The following is a 23,666-nucleotide window of genomic DNA, read 5'->3' on the forward strand; positions in this document are numbered from 1 at the left end:
GCCCTCTGCCCTAAGGCAGGATCAATTATACCCAAATCATTCCTGACAGAAGTTTGTCTAACCTGTTCTTAAAAATGTCTGGCAATGAAGATCCTACAACCTCCCCAGGCAATCTGTTTCAATATTTCACTACTGTTACAGATGGAAAGCCTGTCCTAAAGTCTTCCTTAAATCTCTTTGGCTACAATTTAAATCCTTTCATTTTTTTTGTATTCCCAGAGGACACAGAGGACAATTTGCAACTTCCCTCTTTGCAGCAATATGTCTGAACACTGGTATCAATTCCTATTCCCTTCCCTGCATCTCCTTTCTCTAGTTGTACTGCCCACTTCTTTCAGTCTTAACATTCACGTTTTCTAGACTCCTGATAAATACCACTGCTTTCTGTTGGAATTTCCAATTGGACTGTATCTTTCTTTTTTGAAGTATAGTGCACAAAAGTAGACACATCACTCCAGCTAAGTTCTGAAGCAGAGGATAATTAGGTAAGATTATTTCTCATTTCTTCTCCATGACACAATAATTTTTAGAGCTGAAATTCCATTAGCTTTCCTCACACCGTGGACTGTGTTCAGTGTTTAATTCACAGCAGTCACAAATCCCCTCCTGCAGAATAATGACCACTGAGTAAGAAGCTCCCATTATTTATGTATATTGTTGGTTATAGAAATTCAGTGGCAAGATCCTGGAGTGTCCCACACTTAACTACTTTGAATTTAAATCCACTCACCTGAGACTACCTTGTTCAGGTTTAGTAAGGAGCTCAGTATCTATCAGTGTCATTTCACTGAAAGCAATGCAGTAATATCAGTAAATAATTTACTCCAAGTTGCCCATCCAGTTTAAAGGAATTCAGCAGTGGTTCTTCCTATTACTACCAAGTTTAATATATTCAGTGTGAAGTAATTTGAAGCACAATGATGTCAGTTTAGAGGAGTTGAAGCAGCTTAAAATACAGACAATTATACATGAAAATTGTAGCTCAGAGGGGTCCCAATTAGATGAAAAGTCTCCAATCTACCTGGATCCCGATGACCATAAGGCCCAAGGAGAGGAAAACTCTTTAAATCACACCCAATAATACCCAAAATTAGGACGAAATGGGAATTGCATCCTATCAGCTCTTTAGTTACTTGTCCAGAAGGGAAGTTCAGTCTCTATTCATTTTTGTAACATATGGAATTACATTTGTCCTATTATATAATATTGAAATGTGCTATAAGAAACCAGCAAGTTTCTCTTTCTGCTGTACAGGCAGATCCTGCTCTTTAGCAGCTGGAGTAATTTGCAGATACAGTGTGAAGAAGACAGGACAAGGTTCCTCAGTGAATGGGGCCTAAACAACAACCCAAAAATACACTGTTTTAAGAAAAGGTTTAACTCCACAAGTGCTGGACTGGTTTGTCACTTGAAGTAGAATTACAGGCTATCCATCCATTGTTTATAAGCATATGCAGCATTTAAATGAAATGTCAAAATTGCTGTAAATTTACCCCTCCTCTAGTTTTAATTTTTACCAAGTATTTTAAGTAATTTGGAAATATTAAAAATTTACATTGGAATACTAAGTAGCTCAGAGGAACAAGTCTTCCAACTCCCATCAAACTCAGATACATAATTCCCACAGGTGCTTTGAAAATCCCTATTTTCAGTGTTGTTGTCCATTAGATAAACAGCTCAAACATCACTGGCTTTTTGCACAAAGTTCATCTGCCTGAAATAATTTATGAAAATCATAAAATTGATTTAAGCTCTTCTCAGTGCTCCATAAATTTTATGTAGCCCTTAAATTATAAAGCTGCTGCTGCTGCAGCACTCATCAGAACAATGCCTAATCTCTTCTCTCAAGACAGTTGGATTGTCAGAGGAGAAAAGAAGGGACTCAGGCAGCTGAATTGTTTGTTTCAATTTAACAGGGCAGAATAAAACAGCCTAGATGCCAGGGCTCTAGCTCCAGTGAGACTGTGTGCATGAAGGTTTTATTGCAAAAATAAGTTGTTCTAACCTTCCCCTGCCTGTCCTTGGTTTTAAACCAGAAAATAGCTTTCATTGATTTCACAGGGACTCTTTTTGCACACATCATCAGGTTTGTGATACTTGAGATGTTCCCTGCCTAATTTATAATCAGTGTGTTCTTGTTCTAAGACAATAAAAATTCCACATCTGCCCAATTACACATAGGTGTAAAAATGCTGTGCAAACCTCACTTCATCCTTATCAGATAGTCCCTCTCAGATCAAAGCTGTGTGAGAACAGGTTGAGTTTTTTTTACTAGGGTTTCATGTAGGGTTTTTACTTCTACTAAAATCAGAGGTTTTAGGACTGTTCAGTTTATTTTTTTTAATCTCTTACCTTCTTCAGCAAAGATTGAAAGTGTTTTTGGAACTGTATAAAACACAAGGTCAAAATAAAGTCCTAGCATAGAGTATCTGTGACTTTGGCCCAGTAATATATTAAAATGTAGACTGCTTTAATAAGATTTTGGCTTGTGCAAGCTGACTCAGATTAACAGTACGCTGCTTTTTCTGGTTAAGTCTCATGTGGAGTAGCCCAGTCTTCAGAGGCAGAGTTATCTGGACTTTATTAGACTCACCTTTTTTGGTGTTTCATCCTGGGGCTCCAGAGTCAGCAGCTGCTGCAGTCTTTTCCTTGGCACTGACTTTCCAGCTCCCTCCACTCTCCTGGTAACACTCCCTCGTCTGTCATTCACAGTCGTCATCTTTAAGGGATGCATTTCAGCCTTTCTATACTCACGCTTTTCTCCCACGTAACCCTGTGAGTTTCATCCTTCCTCATAGGCTGTTTTTGCTCAGAGGTATACAAACCATCTGTGCCTCTAATACAATGTTCTTAAATAGCCTCCAGGCAGATCTCTATGGTTTTTAAGTACTTCTCTTTGCCCTTCAGCCTGCTGTTAACCATTTTCCTCATAGTTTTATAATCTGCCCTTTTAAAGTTCGTTGTTAGTGTGCTGTCCCTAAGGGAACAACTCTTTCATGATATCAAAACTAAAAGTGTGCAGTGATCACCGTTATCCTACAGAGGCTTGACAACACCTTCCTCTAATAACTTCTGCCTCTTACAAGGTAGTTCCCACTTGCCCACGGCCTTAACTAATCAGGCATGGCACTGAGGACTGCCACCAGAGTCAAGGAAAAGGAATCCTTTGCCATATGGATTGGAATGGCACCAAAGCCACTTCTGATAAGAGGGAAAGACTTGCTTTACCAGCTGTTGCTTTACCCTCAACAGAAAATCCACTAACAGTGAGGTAAATAACAGTAAAACTCAATCTTGTGTCATTTTCCTGGCTGGTCCCATTCATTTTCCCCAGGAGGAAATTACTTCCCAGAGGCTGCCTCTGAGATTTTATAGGTTCTCAATATCTTGAGGAAGTCTACAGGAGGTTGCAGTCACATATAACCCTATGGTGTGTCTCCCCTGGTTTTAATGGCTGTCTTTGTGACTGCTGCCTGTAAAATGCTCTCAAGGAAGTGGTGCAGAAGGGAAGGTCTACAACATGAAAGATGTCTTTGCAGATTGGCACCTTGCTCTAGGAATGGGAATAAAGGGATGATACCGAAGAGGCAGCTGATACACGAGCCCTTCTGTTTGCTGAATGCACAAAGGATTGATTTATGGCATCCTGCCACAGGACAGGCCTATAGGTTATTAACCAGCCTCAATGGACAAACACTTGCTGAGGCTGCACATCATACCTTGTGTGCTGCACAAAAGGTAATGACTCATCTGCAGGCAAGCCTGATGTCCTTGAGAAGGCAGTTGGCTCTGCACAGCCAAGTGAAGCATTACTTAGTTAATACACTACAGCATAAGGGAAACAATCAGCTGAAACGATGACATTGCTGCTTCCTGCTTCATTTTAAATCTGCAGCTTCCTAACAGGATTATATACTGAAGCACTGTAAAAAAGGACATTAGGTCCTGCGATGAAACTTTAAAATGTGCAATTAAAACTGCTAAATACAGGCTTCTTGTGCTCAGTGTCTGTAAAACACAGTTTTTGATCCTCCAAATGATATTTCTAGGAAAAATGCTGGACAAAAAAAACTATCAGAATATAATTCTGACTCATCCCTTCCTCTTTAGCCCAATGAGATGAACTTTTTCAGTACAACAAATCTGCTTTTATTTCAGAAATACAATCAATGGTATAAACTCCTGGGCCATCTGCCCACACATGCATTTTCTTGTTTATTCTATATATCAAGAATGCAGCATTCTTGATGATTCACCTTGATTCCTATCATTCAGAGAAAAATCCTGGTTCTTCAAAAGAAATTAAGGTGACAGAGCATCTCACCTCTCCTACTGACATCCAAGTACCTTTTCAGCATAAAATGTCTCCATTATAAGCATCTGCTGCTGCAATGCTACTACAGTTCACCAGATTTGTTGCACTTCACTGCTCAGCTAATACCATCAATAAATGTTTTAGTCTTAATGAACTGGGAAATTTCAAGTATTTTATTAATAGAAACAGTACAAGATTCCTCAGTACATATGAGTACATACAAGTACCTCAGTACATATGAGGTAACAGGCTACATCTGACCAAGATTCCTGTATTGGAATCTTCAGCTGCTCTCACCTTGCTCCTCCTTCACTGCTCTCACATTTAACTCGGCAAACTCCATGAGAAAATAAAGGCATATACATTCTCCACTACAGGAGGGGAAAAGGACAGGGAATGTGGGCAAGTAAGAGCAAAAGAAAACCCAGGAAAATTGTCCTTTCCTGTCCCAGCCTCATGTTCCATGTACTTAGCTTTGGCTTCCCCTTTATAAGAAACTTGTGATTATTATTTTCCCATGGCCCATTCAAACAGGCGATTGCTTAAGAGTTTCACATTTCTTTCCTAAATGAACAAGTAATTGTTCTCTTTAACCACAGGTTTCATGGGAGTTGATAGTGTGTGTGATTTTCCTGGTGTGTCATGGTAAAAACATTGAATTTTCACATGACTACCTGATTAAAATGTCTTTGTGCATCACTCACACCTCTTAATAAATCTATTCAATTAGTTATTGTTGGGTGAACTGGGAGTGAAATACCATGAATACAAAGGTCTCCTCCTGGTCAGAGCACTTCAAGTCAGTCAGAATGAAGGAAAGGAACTGGGTTTCCGTATCCACCTTTCTTTCCCCTGCTGTGTTGCCTAAACAACAACATACATTTTAATTTATTATTTCCAAGTAAACTCAATCCATTTATTTGCATTCCAGACATCTGTCATGGAGGTTGTAGAGCAAGAAACATGATTAACCAAAAGTACCACACTCAATAAGTAAAAGTACTGCACTCAATATTTAAGGTAACCCTCCCTTTACTGGACTCAAGTCTCCAGAGTCGTTCACTAAAAATGGGAATTTTGTTTAAAAGCAATTACAAATTGCATTTAAACAAGAATCCAGAATCAAACAAGATCTCAATCTTATTTTGAACAAGCCAGATCAACTGCATATTTGTGAGGAATTTTCTAATTTTAAGGTAAAACCAAATGCCCTCTGGTCCTTGGCAAGCATTTATCTGAATAGCCATGTCTCCTAAACTGCCTCACAGCTCAAGTTATGAGCTTCCAGGTTGTGCAAGAAAAATGTATGCAAATGTATTTCTGTACTGACAAACAGAACCAGAAAAGTTTAAGTAAGCAGCCAGTGGTTAATTCATTCTTTCAGATAAGTCTCAGCAAGTCAGAGTATTTACTCCATATATACTCCATTGTTGACATATGCCCAAATATTCCTTTTGTACACTGGAATGCTACAAGATTACTTATGGGTGTGTATGTATGTATTGGTATATATTTTAAATTGATTCAAACAAGTTTTAAGTATACAAAATAAATGGAAATACCAATTCCTGGGAACCTTTGGTTCTGTACTTTAAATTTCTTCTTTTGTACGTAGAGAATACAGACAAATTATGTATTTACAAATGTAGCATGTCCTCATGGGAATAATCAGGTTGTACACAGCACCTCTCACAATTCTAATATGAAACCAGTGCAACAAGAATTTAATATCCATTTATAGGTCTGGTTTCGATTTTCTGAAAGGACAACAGATCTATTCATTTTCAAAATCAGGGTAACATGTACTCACACAAACAGTGCAAAAGAATGTGCAGACTTACATCTGATGTTATGCAGCAGGAAGCTGGTGTGTAGGGAGACGGGCAGCAGGTACAGGAGGCTCCAATATCAAGAGGCCAAAAAAAATCTCATTTCATGTCCTGAAATTTTTATTAAAATATCTTTGGACCACTTAAAAGAAAACATAATTTATTGTTTACTACCAGATGAAACTAAAACCAGCTGTTTCACACAGCAACTTGAAATATGCTCCTCGATGAAGCTTTACAGGCCAAATAATTTCAAATGTCCTGTCACACAGCAGACCTGATTTCATATGGTTACAGAACACACCATACATCCAAATAATTTCAAAGTCACAAGTGACATTCCTACCATCTTGTTCTCCAAAATCCCATCAGCTCTCAGTGTCAATTCTGTTCTGTTACAGAAAAATGCTGAAATGGACTCTTCCTACCCATCTCTGCCCAAGATTTTTACTCTCCTTTTAAGACCTGGGGGTCAGAAGCAGAACCAGAGGGTCTTGCCATGGGTTCATGGAAGCAGAAGATGCCAGGATCCCTTTAAAATGAGACAACACTCACACAGGCCTCTCTTTCATTCCCCCTAGTTACTGAGAAGCTGAGGCAGCACAAGGCAGAAGCTCCCCTTTGTTTTGGTGGCTGGGCCAGGGAGGACTTTCTCTTTCTCTTGTGACCTTTTTTCCTTCCTTTTTCATTGCTATCACCTGGGCTGGCCAGCCATGGCACCACAGCAGGAAAACCAGAACAGCCCCTGTTCCATAGGGTCACTCCAGCCCCCCGGCAGCGCTCAGGGGCAGCAGGGTGTGGAGCCCGGGCTGCCCCAGGCCTGTGCCTGTCATCTTCTGCTGAGGAGGAGGCCAAGTCCCCCCAGGAGTTCCAGCCACTGACCAGTGCCGGCTGCCACTGTTGATGGAGCTGCTCTGCTGCCAGGAGAGAGACCTTGTCCAGTGATGTGGAGCAAAGAGATCAGCAGCATTTGACTGGTTTTGGAGTCCAGGTTTCTTTTTGTTTTGTCCTTGTTCCTCATTGGTTGTTGTTTGGAGAAGAGGGACTTCCATAATCACAGATGCTGTTGTGGGATTTTCCCCTTTGTTCTCTCTCCAACACATGGTTAGGAGAAGGGGCTTCTCCACCAGCTAGCCTTTGTCCCCTGAACCACGTGGTCTTCTATGGAGGCCAACATTTTTGGGGAGGGGTTTCTCTGCCATCTTGTCTTCTTTGTTCCCAAGCAGTCCATGGGATTCAGCACCTTTGTATATGGTGATGATTACTGTTATCCTGCCTGTTGCCGTTTCACTTTTTAGTAAACTTTTATTTTTTCACTTAAATGTTCTTGCTTTCATCTCTGCTCACCAGTGAAAGGGAAGCAGTTAAAGCTAAAAGGGGCAGTAACTCATTTTGGAGTGTCTGCCCCAGGAATTGTCTTAAACAGCTATAGATACACACAGCTATAGTGTTTCTTGGCTTAAATTCCCTGTTTACAACTTCCCCCCCTACTTGAAGAATACTAAATTAATGCTTTTCCACAGCTTAAAGATGAAATACAGTTTTTAAACAAGCTGTCTGAGATCCCAAATAATTATGAACATATAAGTAGTTAACTGGAACAAATATACTTTAAAAAAAAACCCAAAACACCATCAAACCACTGAGCCCATCAGTGTCAAAACCAAAGTGCACAGGCTTCTTTTGCATTAGTTGATACCATCAACTAGAATCAAAATCTTTATACCTTGATATTACAACCAATTCAAATGAATTTGATGTTTCTTAGACTGCATTCACCAATGACAGGATCAAGACTACACGAATTTAGCAAATGCAGCCTCATTTACTACAAGGCTCTGCAAGAGCAATCTTGCAAATCACAAATGCAAAGTTTGTGCAAACTTTTGTTAAGCTGTGAGACAGAAAACTTCAGTCTCTGTTTAACATCAATGAAGTGTCTCTCTTTTGAATGTCAATAATAACAGGTAGAAACCATAACTGTCAACTAAGGCTATTCAATATAGATGAAATACATTTTAGTAATGGAGGGCATTTTAAAATTGACTGAAAATTTGTAAGGTAAATATATACAGGCATAATTTGCTACTCATTTGTGACCTCAAATAGTTTTTACGTACATGGTAAAATTCTCCTTTAAAATTAAGACATGACATACAGTTCTAACTAACTGCAAAGACTTGGCTCATGCTAATTTTATACATTACTTCTCTAGTTGGACTATAGCAAAGTAAGAGAAGACTCAGACACCATGCTTTTCTATTCCTATGAAAGCCCTCAATATTATCCAGGTCTCTAGACAGGCAAGTTAAGCATAAAAAAATACAACTCTAATCATCATTTTCCTCATCATCAAATGACAGAAGACTGCTGTTTTTCACTTGCTTAGCTGTACTCTGAGAAGTAGTTGCTTCCCCCTTGGTTTTCTTTGCTTCTTTCATCTTCTTACTTGAGCTTACATTGAAGTCTAAACACTTCTCTGATGAACGTTTGGCTGGTTTCCTGAACATAATTTTTCCATCAGCAGGTTCTGGTTCATCATCTGTAATAAAGAGAGTAGAGTCAGAACACATCTGCATATGTTCACAAACACATACAGACCTTGAACCAAAATCAGTAAGGCCTCTGAGAGAATACAACAATCATGAAAATATACTTTTGGCCAAAAACTCTGTATCAATGAATGGCCTTCATGTACACACACCTGCTTCATGTCAGCAAGCCCGTGAAGAAAATCCTCCTGCAGTTTCTATTGGAAATGGGGTTTCACTAACCAGAGCTCTAACTTAGAAAAGATTGTGAGCAGTTCTGTGAGCAGAATGAGAGCTTTTCCCTCACATTCCATTCACATCCACTTACCAAAACGCAGAGGACAACTTCATAGGATCCTCTCACTCTGCTTCAGTATTTGTAAAATTTATGACAACAAATGCATTTATTTCAGAATTATGGCATCTCTTTAAATAACAAAATGGCACATATACAAGAAAAACTTTTTTCCCTAATATATTCTGTCCTGTTGAGACAGCTGAAAAGATCACATGGCAATAAAGGTCCCCTTTTTTATCATAATGGATGAAAGTTTCAGGGTTTCTTTGTATCTGCAACATCACCCAACTATTCCAACTGACCAGTTTTGCTCTAGTGCATGCAGAGGAGCAGACAACAATCCTGAAAACAGGAGAAGTCCCTTCCATGATTATCAGGCAGAATGGGAAAGCTACTGCATAAGTAACAGCATCAGGGCAGTATTTCTGGAAGATAAAGTGTAATGTAAAGTTGTGAATCAGACACTAAGGTTGATGCTGCAGTAGTTTGCAATTTTTATAATGTATATGTGACAGAATGTTAAGGAGCCGTAGGTTCTGTGCAAGATATTTTTCCTAAATTACTTTTGTGAAATTCATTACTCAACAGAAATGTGTTTGACAAGATTATGTGCTGTTTAATTAAAACCAATAAATAACTTTTCTCTTTAGCACAAATTCTTTCCTCGGTATACCAGCACTATGGCAGAATACTTAACATTTCAGTGTTATCTACACAGCACTGGCTGAGACTCTCTTCAGTGCATTCTCAAAACAGTACAACTAATAAATCTGGTACCTTAAGGGTTGTGTGGTACAAATGAAGACATTGACTTAGAATGACCTAAGTTTCAGAGACCCTCTTAAAGAAGAAAGCTAGCTTGAAAAACTAGGCAATTCTGTCAATGGCTTCTATGGAATGCATCCTTCCAAAAGGTGCATATGGTGGTGAGCTGGAGCACAAGTCCTGAGGGACATGGGGTTGTCCAGACTGGAGAAAAGGAGCCCTGGGAGGCCCCATCTCTCTCTAGAACTGCCTGAAAGGAGGCTGTAGTGAGGTAGGCATCTCTTCTCCCAAGTAACAAGCAATAGGACAAGAAATGGCCACATAGGGAAGTTTAGATAGCATACCAAGAAAAAATTTTTCACTTTGAGAGTGGTCAGGCACAAGAACAAGTTGTCCAGGCAAGTAGTGGAAACACCATCCATGCAGTGTTCAAAGAACTTGTCACACTTGGGGACATGGTTTAGTGGCAACAAAGTAGTGCAAGGTTAATAAGTGGGGCTCCATGGATCCTAGATGTCTTTTCCAAACCCAACATTTCCTTGATTTTATTATTCTACACTAGTTTATGAGAAAATACTACTATGCAGAAAATAACTAACCAGGTTTGGGGAAAAATACTTCATTCTTGGCACTTTAGAAAACCATTACAGTTACAAGGAATTAGCAGCAATAACTGTAGATATAAAAAACTGTAGATATGAAAAGCAGAGTTCTCAATGGATCCACTGTGAACTCTGCACAGAGAGCTTAAGTGTTTAGATGCTGTACACGTGATACAAAAGTTCAGGAAGTGCCTACAGTAAATTTTGGGACGGAAATAGAACTCCTGAAAGGATATCACACCTAATGAATCAGAATACACTATGCATCCTTTTTCTCAGAAGTTAGGCCTCCATTTTTAGGCTATGAAGTTTAATAGCAAATGATTCCCCTTACTAATTGTTGCATACCTACAGTGTTTATTTGTAAATAGAGATCTTTTAATTTAAACAAGATCTGAGGAACAATCTAAGCCAAAATCTGAAAAAAAAAAAAACTATCTATAAGGAGAACTTCCCTTCTGTGCAGACACAACTGTCTATTGTGCTGTTTACAGGCTCCATACTGCTGTGGAAATGACACAACCAGCTACTGGATAAGCATGAGGAGCAAAAAAATCAAACCCATTGGATATTCTTTAACAAACGGATTACTACATTTTCTTAGAGTAAATTCTTAGGTAAATTTGAAAACCTAACCCCTAAAAATATAGTTAAAAGCATCCATAAAAGAAAACAGAAAATCAGCTATGTAGTTGTAATCCATGGAAAAAGAGAGGACAGAAATTTTAATTTGACTCACAACTGCCCTGCTACCCACACTGTGAACTACACAAAATAACTTCATTTTGCCAACCAGATGGAGAAACTGATAAGTATCTTTGCAATATGAATTTCAACATATAATAAGCTAAGGGCACAAACAGCAAAGCTCAAAATCTCCACCAAAATGGCAACTGGCTCAGCTCTGACCTCCAGGGGCTACAATACTATTCGCAGGTCATTCTGTATCAAAGGAAATTATTTTAGCTCTTGGCCTGGTTAAACACTGTCAAAATTTCATTATATGCTCAAGGACATTCCTTTCAGCAGGAAGCCCAGGCCAGCTTCAGAGAGCAGTGTGTGCTGGCAGTGCTTGACAAAGAATGAAGCAGATAAGGAAACACAGTAGGCCTAGCCTACATGTGGAGAGAGTGAGGACAGACTATGCTTTTTGAAAAAAATTGATGAGGCAGTTCAAGGAATTTGTGATGATGTGTTAAGATTGCCTTTTTCAGCTGGTAAAATGACTTCACTTTATCCTTTGTAATTTCACCTGGTTCTTATGTGTCAGCTATCTTTTTTGTTTTCATCAAAGACCTACAAAAAACTGACTTGTATTAAGCAATGCAAAAAAAAAAAGGCTAAAGAAACAATCCCAGTGTTGGTAGTTTTCAAAACAGAGTCCCAGTAAAATACTCTGTTAGTATTATGAATTATGGAAAGCAGGATTTCTGGTAAGCACACTGAAACACATGAAGTAAAATACATAAAAACACTACAGGAGAAATAATAAAATCCACTTCTCAAAAATGAGTCAAAAACTACACTAGCAGTTCAAATTCCCACTGTTCTTAGTCATTCTTGCTTTTTACCTGGATCACAAACCACTGGTTGACCAACATGAGCACAGTTAGATGTTGAGCTGAAAACTTACTTCACAGGTGACATCAATTTAAGAAACCACAAAATCAGAAATTTCTTCTTTTCTAATTATTTCAAGGTATATATTAAAATAAAAGTAGAAATGAGAGCCTGAAAAAGAAATACTGATCTTCAGTTTAGAGGATTTTTATTTAGTAGTCATTTGTGTAGTTAGCAGCAACACTTTTCAGCAGTTTCTGTCCACATATGTCAATGAGGCAACAACAGGAAACACAAGTGCCACTAAACTGTCAGGAGCAACAGGAGGAACAGTGGAATCCATATAGGTCTATTCAAAGATAGGAGGTTAAGAAAAAAATTACAATAACCTGGCAAATTTCTTAATGGTTTCTAAGGTTAGAAGTTCAGGTCAGCCATTTCAGATGTTCCTTCCAATGCTTTCTGGCCATCCATTCTCTATCCATGCCTTTGGAAGCATTAACTCCAGGAATTCAGCACACTTGTGGTTTGAAGATAAGAAGGTCACTCTTGCTCCATAGTCAGTTTCAATTGTTTATGAAAACACTTAGGAAAATTTTCTTTACTTAAATACTGCAAAGTTAGCTTTGATTTAGGTTCCTGCTATTTCACATATGTGAAATATTTCATATTTCACAGAGCGGCATTACCTCTGTGAGATGTATCTGATACATCAGCTGCTTAAATCAGAAGAGCCAGTGCTTGTTCAGGAAGGGCTCCAATAGCCAGGACAGCAGGGACTGTATTCTCCTTGCCTCTTCCCTCTACTGTCCTTCCCCAGGACCCAGCACATAGAATGAAACAAGAAAAATATTCTAAGGCTTTGAACAAGAATGGACACCTTTTGCCAAATTTGGTCATCTGCATGTCAGAGTGTCCCAGAGGCCATATGAAGCAGAAAAGCAGTAGAAAAAAAAATCTATTTTATAGATTGTAATGAATGCTGTGATAAACTATCTTGCAGTAATTCATGTATTTTCTTTTGTGCAAATTTAATTTTTCATAAGACCATTTTTCTTTGTCTCTGAACCAACAGTGACAATTTTTAAAATGATGCATAAAACATTAAGCAAAATCACTGCTAATACACAAACTACTTTTTTTTAAAAAGCCTCTGAGTCTTTGCTCCATGGAGAAAAATATTTCAAAATAGAATGGTTTTTTCTCATATAAGAAAGGTTCGGTCCTAAATAAAAAAGATCCCTGTGACTCTACTTGCAAAAGCCAACAGAAAAGCTAGGAGTTGCTCTGCCTTAGGAATGCAACTAAGTGCAGCTAGGACATTAATCAGCTGGTTTTACTAAATGAATGCAAAAATGTTACTCATCTATAAAAGAAAATCAAGTCATAGCAACATCTGATGTCTAAAATTAAAAATAAACAAAACCAAAATGAACAAAAGCTGTAGCCATGTCAAAATGGTTATAGAAGAAAACAACAGAGAAAGTATGTAAATGAGATATTCTGGAGTAATATCACAATCCTAAACCTGAAGACAAAGTCCTTTAAATGAAGACAATCACTACAATATAAGAGAAAAGATGGCAGAACATCAAAACTGAGTGCTTCCCAAGTTCTGCAAAACTGTCTGTATCCACAACAGATAGATAGTAGCACATTTCTAAGGATCTATCCAAGTGCCTCAGCGTTGATGCATGCTGGAAAGGCAGATTCTCAGTTGGGAAATTTACTTTCCTATTAACTTTTTAGCTTCATTTAATTTCACTAATGATCTGATTTGGGACTATATAATAAGGTCTAGTAACTATTAAATTAATTTGACTTTCAACTCTGGGATTAAAATCAAAGTATCATGAACTGCAACCAAGTCATGCAGCACCAAACTTTCTTTATACTTCCCATTTTCAGAATTGAGAGCCAAAAAAATAAAAGAAACTCTCATGTTACTCAAAACTCTCTTTATTAAGCTGGAAGTGAACAGCTATCTAAACATCCGTCTTAGACTAGAAATCAAAATTTAAATCTAGAGGTCAGACTGACAGTGCAAAAATGGCCCAAAATGCAAAAAAGCCTCCAGCAAGTTCTGGAATAGTCACACTCACCTCCCTTCATTGGAAATTTCACCCTGGTTCTCTCCATAGCAGAGGAACACAGCAGAGTGCACAGTGCTTACCCTGTTTATTCCCGTGAGCCGTATAAAGGAAAGGAACACGCAGACCTCATATGAACTGCAAAGATGAATGAACAGTAACACAATAATGCAGAACAGAGGGCAGCAGTCCCCAACACTCTTGCTACCTACTTCTGTGGATTTTTTCCTCCAAATGCAAGCTATTACTGAAGGGGTAATAAGCAGAGGTGACAAAGTCCTACAGGAACTCAAAACTGCCATCCTCACTACTTACAATTATGTCTTAGGAATGTCTTTTTCCACCAAGTAAGTTCAGTCACTCTATTCAAATACACTTCCATTTCACACTGTGTATTCAGCTTGGTAGCTCTTTTGGACTTTTTTCACAGCATGGACTCCACCTCAATAGATTCTCATGGACAACTACTTCTTTTTGCCCAGCCTTACAAAATCATTTTTCCTCCTACTGTGATCACTCAAAGTTCAAGTTGCTTATATGAAAAGGAAGCCAATGCTCAGAAAGAACCATGATATTTCTTTCCAATAAGTTGAAACTTCTCCCAATACTAGGAGGGTGAAAAGAAATTTTGTGATGACTTTAAAAACTGCAACACCAAGCATCTATAAGCATTGCACTTCAATAACAAGACACCAGGAAGTAAGCCCAAAGCTGAGCATATATTCTCAGAGGAGTTCAAGTCATACACCTGTTTAGACCTAACAAATACAGATCTACCTGCAGAAAATAGGATATGCTTTATTTCGTTTCAAGCTAACCTACGTTATTAAAAATTAAGATTTCTCATCAATCTCCTTTTCAAAAAATATAATATTCTCAACATATTTTCTCCCACTTCTGTTACTGACTTCTCCATTTATACCACTTGAATTGTAACACATACATCTACAGAGACAGCATGAATCTGAATTTTCATATCCAAATGGCAGACAAAGAGAGAAGCTAAGTCCTCATATTGACAGCTATGTGCTAGGCCTCACACTGTGCTCTAAATTCAATTGGCAGCTTTTGTAAATAGCCATAATGGCTAACCACAGAAGACATCCAGTTTCTATGATTCACCTTCCTATTTCATACTTGTGGAGTTCCAGTTCCCATATTCTTAATTGTCAAGACATTTCCACTAGAGACAACAGTGGCTACATTCAATTTGTCAGGTCTTCTGTCAGCAAAAGATAAAGCTCCATTTCATCACACCCTGTGTGATGATTGAAGCTTCTGGACACTCAAAGCACTTATGTCAATCATACCTGAATGATGAATACTGAGAGAAATTCTTAACATAACTGTATCCATCAAATGTAGTTTCTCATCCCTATTGTAAAACTGCAGCAGCCCCTCCCACACCACTTCCATCTTTCCATTTGTGTAATTCTTTGTGGCACAGTGTCCTAGGGTGATGTTTGCATCCCCAATCCTCGGCTCTGTTTATGCTGGATATTATATTCTGTGCCTTCAAGACTGGTTCTGAGAGAAGAAGAAGCATGGAGTTTGTTATCAGAAACTGCACTGCTCCTCTACATGCTGTGCTGGATTGTTTCATCTGGGCACAGAGAGAGAGGAGCAGGGCCCTCCTTTGCTTTTTAGTTAGTTTAGCTAGCTGAGGCAGGGAAGTTTTCCCTGAACTGTCTTTTCTTTCCCTTTTCTTGGAACTGTTCAAACCTGCTGTGGACTGGGACCCGGGGAAGCACCAAGAGCCTGCACTTTGTGGCCACCGGGGCCTTCTCTGGGCAGCGGCCATTCCCAGTGCCGGAGAGATTGTAACAGAGCGACCACCCCAGGAGAGACTTCCTGAATTTGCCATCTCTTCAGAGCAATGAATGAATTTTGTCATCTGGTATTGTTCATTTTTTGTGCTGAGGAGTGATATGCCTGTTAAATAAACAGGTTTTCTCCACTTCTGTCCAAGGAAATTTTTCCCAAACGAGTTGGGGGAAGGGGCCGTGTGAGTTTGCTTTCTGGGGGGGCCCCCTTTTGGAGGTTTTCTCCCAAATTTGCTCTAAACCAGGACACAGAAAAACATTTTTTTCCTGGACCTTGCTGGTTTTTGACACTATTGTATATCATCTATTTATCTTGCTTAATGTATTTGCAAGTCACAACACGTACTGGGGTTGATTTTAAGCAAGTAATGACATGGACCAGTCAGGTAAGTGAACATGTTCCCAAGTCACACATTTGCAATTCTTTCCACAGACCTGAATCCCTCTAACCTGACAGCCTCTTTCATGAACTCATACAATTACCTTCTAAACATCCACTCCACTGTCAAATTCTGCTGAACTAGTCAATGAGTTAAAAAATGATCACAGATGATGTCAAAAGACTGTGCACTGGAATAATACAACAGAAAAGTTAATTTACAAAAACACAAAAAGAATTAATTTAGAGGAAGTATTTAGAGGGAGGATGGTCCACAATCAAGAAGCACAGAACTACATCATTATAAAAAAGCCAGACAGCCTGAATATGTACTTAATGACCTGAGATCAGGAACCAGAAGTGCAAATTATTTAGGTGAAAAATTCAGAAATAATCAAAGGTAGTATTAAACAGTAAAAAGCTGAGCAAGTATCAGACCCGCTTTTGTGGGTTATCTCTTTGACTACACAAAGCAAGAAATTAGTAGTTTGAAATTCACCTGATTCTTTTGACTTTAAGGCCTCTTTGATTTGCTGTTTAATTTTCATTGCTTCTTCTGCAGTCAAGTCCCCTTTTTTCAGTGTCACCACTTGAGGCTGCTCATCTTCCTTGTCACTGCCGTTGTCACTGTCATCATCGGCAAGTGGAAGCTGCTCTCTCTGGACAAGAGAGAAATAAAAGCCATCCTGATCATCACTCCAGCTGTGGGCCAGTGGTTTCACTTGGTTTCACTTTTGCAGAAAGGTTATTGAAGAGACTTGGCAAAGCTGCCAGTGCCAGGCCCTCCCAATTCACGCTATCCAAAGGACACTCCAATCCTATCACTAAGACATGGCTTCCTGTTGAAAACATTAGCATGAAAGTATGGGCTTTTGCAATTAGAGACCAGAAGGAACTTGGAAAGCAAGAAATTAATTCCTTTTCTTTGCCATCTTGACTGTGCAGCACTGTCTGCTATGCAACACTAAGAAAAGCTTTAAAAGCAAAGCTCCAAACTTGAACCTTCTATGCTGTACTCAAAGCAGCACAAAGGGAAATGTGGGTCTATGGTGGCTGGGTTATTAAACCTGGCTAAACAAATCACTATAAGCAGCACTGACACAAGGAAGATCATACTCCTGTTTCTGCTCTCTCAAACTTGTGCACTGGGACAGAAGAATCAATTTGGCAATTTTTGTTTTTTTTTTTTTTAATAAACCTTCTGGCATGCAAACCTCAGTGTAGCAACCTGAAGTTTGGCAATATTAGAGGACCTGAAAACTTTATATTGTAAGGAAAAGTATAGATAGTACTACTGTAATCTACTGAATATGTATATATATACAAAAACGAGACATTAATTTCTTAAGGTATCCTGTAAAATCCTATTTAGAGGGAAACACATGCAAAATCACATTGGAAGCAGAAAAAACCTGTGCCTCAGGAAAGGCTGCCCTTTAACTCCCTGCCTTTCCAGCCATCACAACACAGTTCGCGACCACGGACCTACAGCAAGATGTTTTAGGTTCTTTAAGGGAGGGACCTTAAAGATCACCCAGTTCCAGCCCCCTCGCCGTGGATAGGGCACCTCCCACTAGGCCAGGCTGCTGCGCGTCCCATCCAACCTGGCCTTGAACAGTTCCAGAGACGGGGCATCCCCAATGTCCTTAGGCAGCCTGTCTCACCACCCTCTAAGAATTTTTTCTATGTATCGAAGCTAAATTTCTCCTCTTCCAGTTCGAACTCGCGTTAACTCCTTTACAATAATTTTTTTATCGCACCTTTAGAACATTTTTTTCCACACCGCCCCCTTCCTCCACCGCCCGGGGCTTTTTAAAGTCCAGTTCAAGCCCGGACATCACCGCTGCTCTCCCCGTGCCCCCACAGCCCCCTCGGGCACGGAGAGGCTGAAGCGGCTCCACAAGGCCGCCTCAGCAGCCTTGCAGTTGTCTTGATCCTCCAAGACAAAGCAAAACCAAGTTACACATAGGATTTCAGTCCGTTTCAGAGAGTAACTACGGCTCCCCCTCGCATTACAAACGCTGCTTCCCCACGGCCCACAACGCGAGCGGGCGGGGATGGGCGGGCACCAAGGCTCGGGAAGCGGGCGCTGCCGCCTCCCACCCGCGGGCCAGGGCGTTACCTTGGTGTCCACCGTGGGGCCCTCCCGATACCCGACCTGCCGCTTGAAGCGGCTGAGGAAGGCGGGCTCGGCCGGCCGCACGTAGGACACCTGGTTCCTCTTGCTCATGGCCGCCACCGCCGCCGCGCGCGCTTCCGGGGGGGCGCGCCGCGCGCTCTCCGTTCCGGGGCTCCGGCCAATGGCGGGGCCCGCGCGAGCCGGGGAAAATGGCGGCGCCCGCGCTGGGCTCGGGCAGGGGGCGGGGCCACGCCGCTGAGCGCCAAATTCGAAGGCGCCGCCATTTTGGAGCGGCGGGCGGGCGGGAGTTGCTGGGCTTGGAGCGACCATGGCTCCCGGCGAGAAAGGTGAGGGGGAACGGCCGGGAAGGGGTTTGGGGATGTGCCCGCGGTTCGGGGAGCAGGGGGACTGAGGAACGGCTGTGCCCGGGAGGGCCGCACTGTTCCGTGCCCTGGCGGGGAATCACTCGCGTGGGAGAAGCAGTGGGGCCGGGTGCCGAGGGGCTCAGTGTCCCCCAGCGGGGCAGAGGCTCCGGGCATTCCGTCCTGCGCTGCCCCGGTGGTGTCGGGGTGCCTGGGAGTCGGCCCTTTCCCAGAATTACAGAATAAGCTGAGTCCGAAGGGACCCCAAGGATCATCGGGTCCGACTGCGGGCCCTGCACAGCACCATGCCCAGCAATCACACCGTGCGCTCAGGAGCGCTGTCCGAACGCTTCCTGAGCTCTGTCAGCCTGGTGCTGTCACCACCTCCGTGGGGTGCCTGTTCAGTGCCCAGCCAGCCTCTGAGTAAAGAGCCTTTTGCTGATATCCAACCCAAACCTCCACTGACACAACTTCAGGCTATTCCCAGGGCTCTGCAAGTATCGGTCTGATTTCAGTTTTTAACTGCTCCACTTTCCTTGATAACTTGTGTAATTGAAGAATAAATTACTTAATTGGAGCTGAAATTTTTCTCAGATGTTGAGTAAATCAAAACAGCACATAAAAAGCTCACGCAGCAGCAGGATGTTTAGGTAGTGTGAACGTCAAAGAGAAGGTAGGCATCTTTGCACATCATTGATCATTCTGCTGTTAAAGGTGATCCTCTTACAAAAAAAACCCATGTGCTCATAAAGATTTTGTAAATACTTTATTATTGGAATATTTTGAGGCATTGTCTTTCATTGTTATTTTGTTTATTTGTTAAATACAACTTTGTTATTTTGTTAACGTTTTGACTATATTATGGACTTTGATGTCAGATTAAGTAAAAAATAAGTCCTATGGGGTAATATATGCTGTCTCCTTGAAGTCTGAAGCTGTGCAAAATGAGCCTCGCTCACAGAATCAGTGAGGTTGGAAAAGACCTCTGAGATCATGGAGTCCAACCTATGAATGCTCAGCACCTTGTCAACCAGGCCATGGTATTGAGTGCTATTGGACACATCCAGACACCTCCAGGCATGGTGACTCCAGTACCTCCCTGGGCAGCCCATTCCAAAGTCTAATCAGCCTTTCAGTGAAGACATTCCTCCTGATGTCCAACCTGAACCTCCTCCGGCACAGCTTGAGGCTGTGTCGTGTCCTGTCACCTGGGAAAAGAGTCTGACCCCAGCCTCTTTCCAGGCAGTTGTAGGGTGATATGGTCTCCCAGAGCCTCCTTTTTGCCAGAATAAACAAATGGCACATTGATAAGTGTGTGCACATTCACATTAAGGGAATGAAGGTTTCACTTCCTCTGTTACAAACTGAAATCTTTCTGCCAAAGGAAGATATTTACCAAATATTTTCATGCAGTTCTGTTCATGCACAAAACAGGTATTTATAAGGCTCTCCATTTATTTCCCTCTGTACTGCTTACAGTATTTTCTATTTAAGTCAGGAATTTTGAGCGGTAATTTTAATTTTTGTGTGTCTCTCTTTTATAGGAGGTCTGCGTGACTCTTCAATATCTTTGCAGAACTCGTCTAGGTAAAATTATATTGGCCAGTTCCCATATATTATTAATCACATTGCACAGAAACAAAACCTAGCATAACTCTGTGAGATAAAGTTCTTTCTTTCAATCTTTACCTGCCTAGGATTGCTGCCTTTCTCTCCTAATATCCTTAGAGGCTTTAAAAAAATGTATTCATAATGAAACTGTTACACTGGTATGTTGGGTTCCTCTTGGAATGCTGCCATGCAATAAATTTTCATTTGTCCACTAATTCTGCAGCTGCACTTTAGAGTTTATATGAAGAAATGTCCCACTAGGGACTTCAGTCCTGTGAGGAAGCCCTAAACTAAAACAAAAAACAAAAAGCCCTCTTCCAAGTGTAAACTGTGCCACAACTCAGAATAATGAAAGCCCATTTGGCAAATTAATTTGGTGGTCTTAGGGAAAATGTTATACTGGATTTTTCTCAGGGGCTGCTTATGTTCTCAGCCCTTTCCTCTGCCACTACCCAACTGCACATTTCATTCATGAGGACCCTTCCCCACTTTCAGAACCGTTCTTCTCTTGTTACCAATAGTAAAAATAGCAGTTACAACACCCTCCTGCGAAAACCTTTGGAAAAGAATGAAGTAAAGTAAATCCAAGTTTCCTACCACTTCATGCAAGAATTTAATTCTTTATTATTTTACTGGTGTATTGGTATTTATGGGAGAACTCTTCAGAGCCTTGATGGAAGTCATGCACAGTTATTTATTAAAGCCGATAAATGTGATGAAATTGGTTAAAGATGTTTTAGATGCAGGCACTTGCTATCCTTTATTTGATTCATTGATCAAGAATTTATTCTTTTCCCCTTTCTTGTGAGCACCAAAGAAAAATGCTGACAACTTTTTTGCTGGACCATAGCATTATCTGATCCCTTGGTCCATTAAAGCTTCCAGGTTTAAGAAGAGCATCTCATGTTCACTGTGCAATGTGTTCTTTTAGAGCTAAAGCTAGGTGCCACAGCAATGAATTGCATATAACTGCATGTTCTTTGCTTTTTAAATCTGCCACATTTTTACCTCTATTGTTTTCATCTAAAAGTAGCATGATTTTCGGACAGACCTTTGTAAGGCTTCACATGCTTCATCTGATTGTTGCATTTAATTTCATCAGGCAGCTGATCTATTTGGAAGTAATTAATGCATAAACATTTATTTAGTGTTGAAGGTGATGCTATCAAAGTCTTTGTCCGGGTGCGTCCCCCTTCAGACAGCACTGCACTAACAGATGGAGATCATGGCCTGTGTTTATCTGTGCTTTCATCAAACACCATTCGTCTGCACTCAAAGCCTGAGCCTAAGATCTTCACTTTTGATTATGTTGCAAATATGGAAACAACACAGGTAATCATTTCAGAATCTCATAACTACTGCTATTTTCACCCAAGTTTTGGCAGCTACTATGCTAAGCATTTCTAAAGACGTAGTGCATTAGGTCTGATTTTTTGCAGTGGTCAGAATGGAAAAACGTTGTTATAGTACTGAATGTTGCACTAAATCCTGCTCTCCAACAGTTTTGATGTGATTTTTTTTTTTTTGCTGTTAATTTCTTTAATTGGAGTTTGAATTAAAATTGAAGGTTTTGTTTGTAACATTATGGTAACACCATAGAGAGAAAATAAATCTGCCTGTTGAGACAAATGTATAAAAATAACTGGCAGTCAGTAGCTGATATTAAGATGTGATTTCACAGAATTACAGACTATGCTGAGTTGGAAGAGACTCACAAGGATCCTCAAATTCAACTCTTGGCCCTGCACATTTGTATTTAAGGAACTTCAGAGTTTCTATTCTATTTACTATATTTCCTTCTTACACTTTTGCCTTTTAAATGCCCACCTGGGACAAGTAATACTGGAAAGAAAGTCCTTCAATTTAATTTCTATAATACTGGTGATTGATATTCTGAACGTAATTTTAATTTTGCTAGGACTCCCAATTCCATTTAAATTCTGTTAAAAAAACAAACAAAACAAAACCTCCCAAAAACCTCACCTTCTCTAGGCTATTAGTTGTAGCTAGGCTTTTCTTGCACATCTAAGAGAAAAATGTGAAGACAGATGGGGCTGAGTTGTGCAGCTCTGTTGAATGTGCCATTGTGCAGTGGCAAAAGCTGAAAGCTAGATTTTCTAAGTGTCACAGGCACCTGGCCTACGATGGTATAAGCTGTGTAACATAATTAAAACCACTGGATCAAAATTATTACTGTGTACTTGGAAGCTGTTACTATGATCCTGAATTTTATTTCTCTTTGAGTTTATCAAGGGATACAATTTTTTCAGAGAGAGTGATATATGTCACAATGACTTAGGATGTATCACCTTCTGTGAGAATTCCAGGGCTCATGGTGCGTGTCTACCCTTCAGGAATGCATCTATTATATACTATAAAGTTATGGCATAGGAAACACTGATATAACAGCTACTTTAACAGGTGGTGCCAAGTGCTTTCTCTTTCCCTTGTCCCCAGGAGTCTGTGTTCTCAAGTGTGGCTAAAAACATTGTTGAATCTTGCATGAATGGCTACAATGGAACCATCTTTGCATAGTAAGTGATTTTGTAGCAATTACAGTCATTTCATAGCAATGGTGACATTTAAGGAGATCCTGCTAATAAGTAGTTGGGGTTTGAAGAGCCAGAGCCTGCCTGATGTTACAGTGAACTTGAAAAATGCTTCCTTACTGCAGCACAGCATAAGGAATGTTCTTGCAGTATTGGGTGGTACTCCTTGCCCCTCTTTTGGAGGAATCTGTATGTAGGTGTTATGCTTTTAACACTTAAGGCTAATAATGACAATGTAAACTCATTTCAGTTTTACTGTTATTTACTTAAAAAGTGGGAAGAGAAAGCTAGTGGTTGTAGAGAAGTTACTGTATTGTTAAAGAGAAAGCTAGTGGTTTTCAGTCCACGGTAAAATGGAGTGAAAAATTTTTTTTACTTCACATTTGGTCGGCTCAACTCTTCAGTGACTCTTGGCTGCCTGTGGGAAAACTCATGAGTGATAATTTTAACTCTTAAAATATTTTTAAGGTAGAAATATATCCATGACTAGTAGTATGAATATCATTATATTAACTTAATCTTTTTTTTCATTTGAAAACTGAGGAAGCACTTTGGTCAGAAAATGCTGATTTAAGGGGCTAATCTAATCAAAACCTTACCTGGGGTGTTTTTAGTGTAGCACAGCTTTTGCAAAACTATGAAGTCCACTTTGTTATAATATACAAATGTGGAAAACTGAAGTGAAATTGTCATGAAGTTTCTCTAGAATGATTAATAACTACATTAGAAATTAAAAACTCTAAAAGAAAAAGTACTTTCAAGTGAGATATATCCTTATATCCAAATATATCCTGAGTGACATAAAACTCTAAAGATTGACCCAAAATTTTTTT

General features: G+C 40.0%; 2 protein-coding genes across 2 annotated transcripts in view; one reads left to right on the forward strand and one right to left on the reverse strand.

The window, feature by feature from the left end:
- Positions 1–6,244: 6,244 nt before the first annotated feature.
- KIAA1143 (KIAA1143 ortholog) lies at positions 6,245–18,516 on the reverse strand. The gene is made up of 3 exons (XM_064704842.1): positions 18,315–18,516; positions 16,692–16,851; positions 6,245–8,686 (listed from the first exon to the last, which is right to left on the reverse strand). The coding sequence occupies exons 1-3, from the start codon at positions 18,420–18,422 to the stop codon at positions 8,475–8,477; spliced, it is 480 nt and encodes a 159-aa protein (XP_064560912.1). The 5' UTR covers positions 18,423–18,516; the 3' UTR covers positions 6,245–8,474.
- A 57-nt stretch (positions 18,517–18,573) lies between these two features.
- KIF15 (kinesin family member 15) overlaps positions 18,574–23,666 on the forward strand; it is a 33,917-nt gene continuing 28,824 nt past the window's right edge. The window contains exons 1-4 of the mRNA XM_064703363.1: positions 18,574–18,658; positions 20,218–20,260; positions 21,433–21,616; positions 22,742–22,818. Of these exons, the coding sequence (XP_064559433.1) occupies positions 18,640–18,658; positions 20,218–20,260; positions 21,433–21,616; positions 22,742–22,818 (323 nt within the window). The 5' untranslated portion in view covers positions 18,574–18,639. The remainder of the gene's footprint in view (positions 18,659–20,217; positions 20,261–21,432; positions 21,617–22,741; positions 22,819–23,666) is intronic.

Source organism: Zonotrichia leucophrys, chromosome 2 (genome assembly GCF_028769735.1).
Source record: "Zonotrichia leucophrys gambelii isolate GWCS_2022_RI chromosome 2, RI_Zleu_2.0, whole genome shotgun sequence".
In the NCBI taxonomy this organism is placed as follows: domain Eukaryota; kingdom Metazoa; phylum Chordata; class Aves; order Passeriformes; family Passerellidae; genus Zonotrichia; species Zonotrichia leucophrys.

Coding starts and splice junctions, on each gene's coding strand:
- KIAA1143 (XM_064704842.1), bottom strand. CDS start 18,422: ATGAGCAAGAGGAACCAGGTGTCCTACGTGCGGCCGGCCGAGCCCGCC. Junction 16,852..18,314: donor GCCCCACGGTGGACACCAAG/GTAACGCCCTGG, acceptor TCTCTTGTCCAG/AGAGAGCAGCTTCCACTTGC. Junction 8,687..16,691: donor CTTAAAGTCAAAAGAATCAG/GTGAATTTCAAA, acceptor TCTTTATTACAG/ATGATGAACCAGAACCTGCT.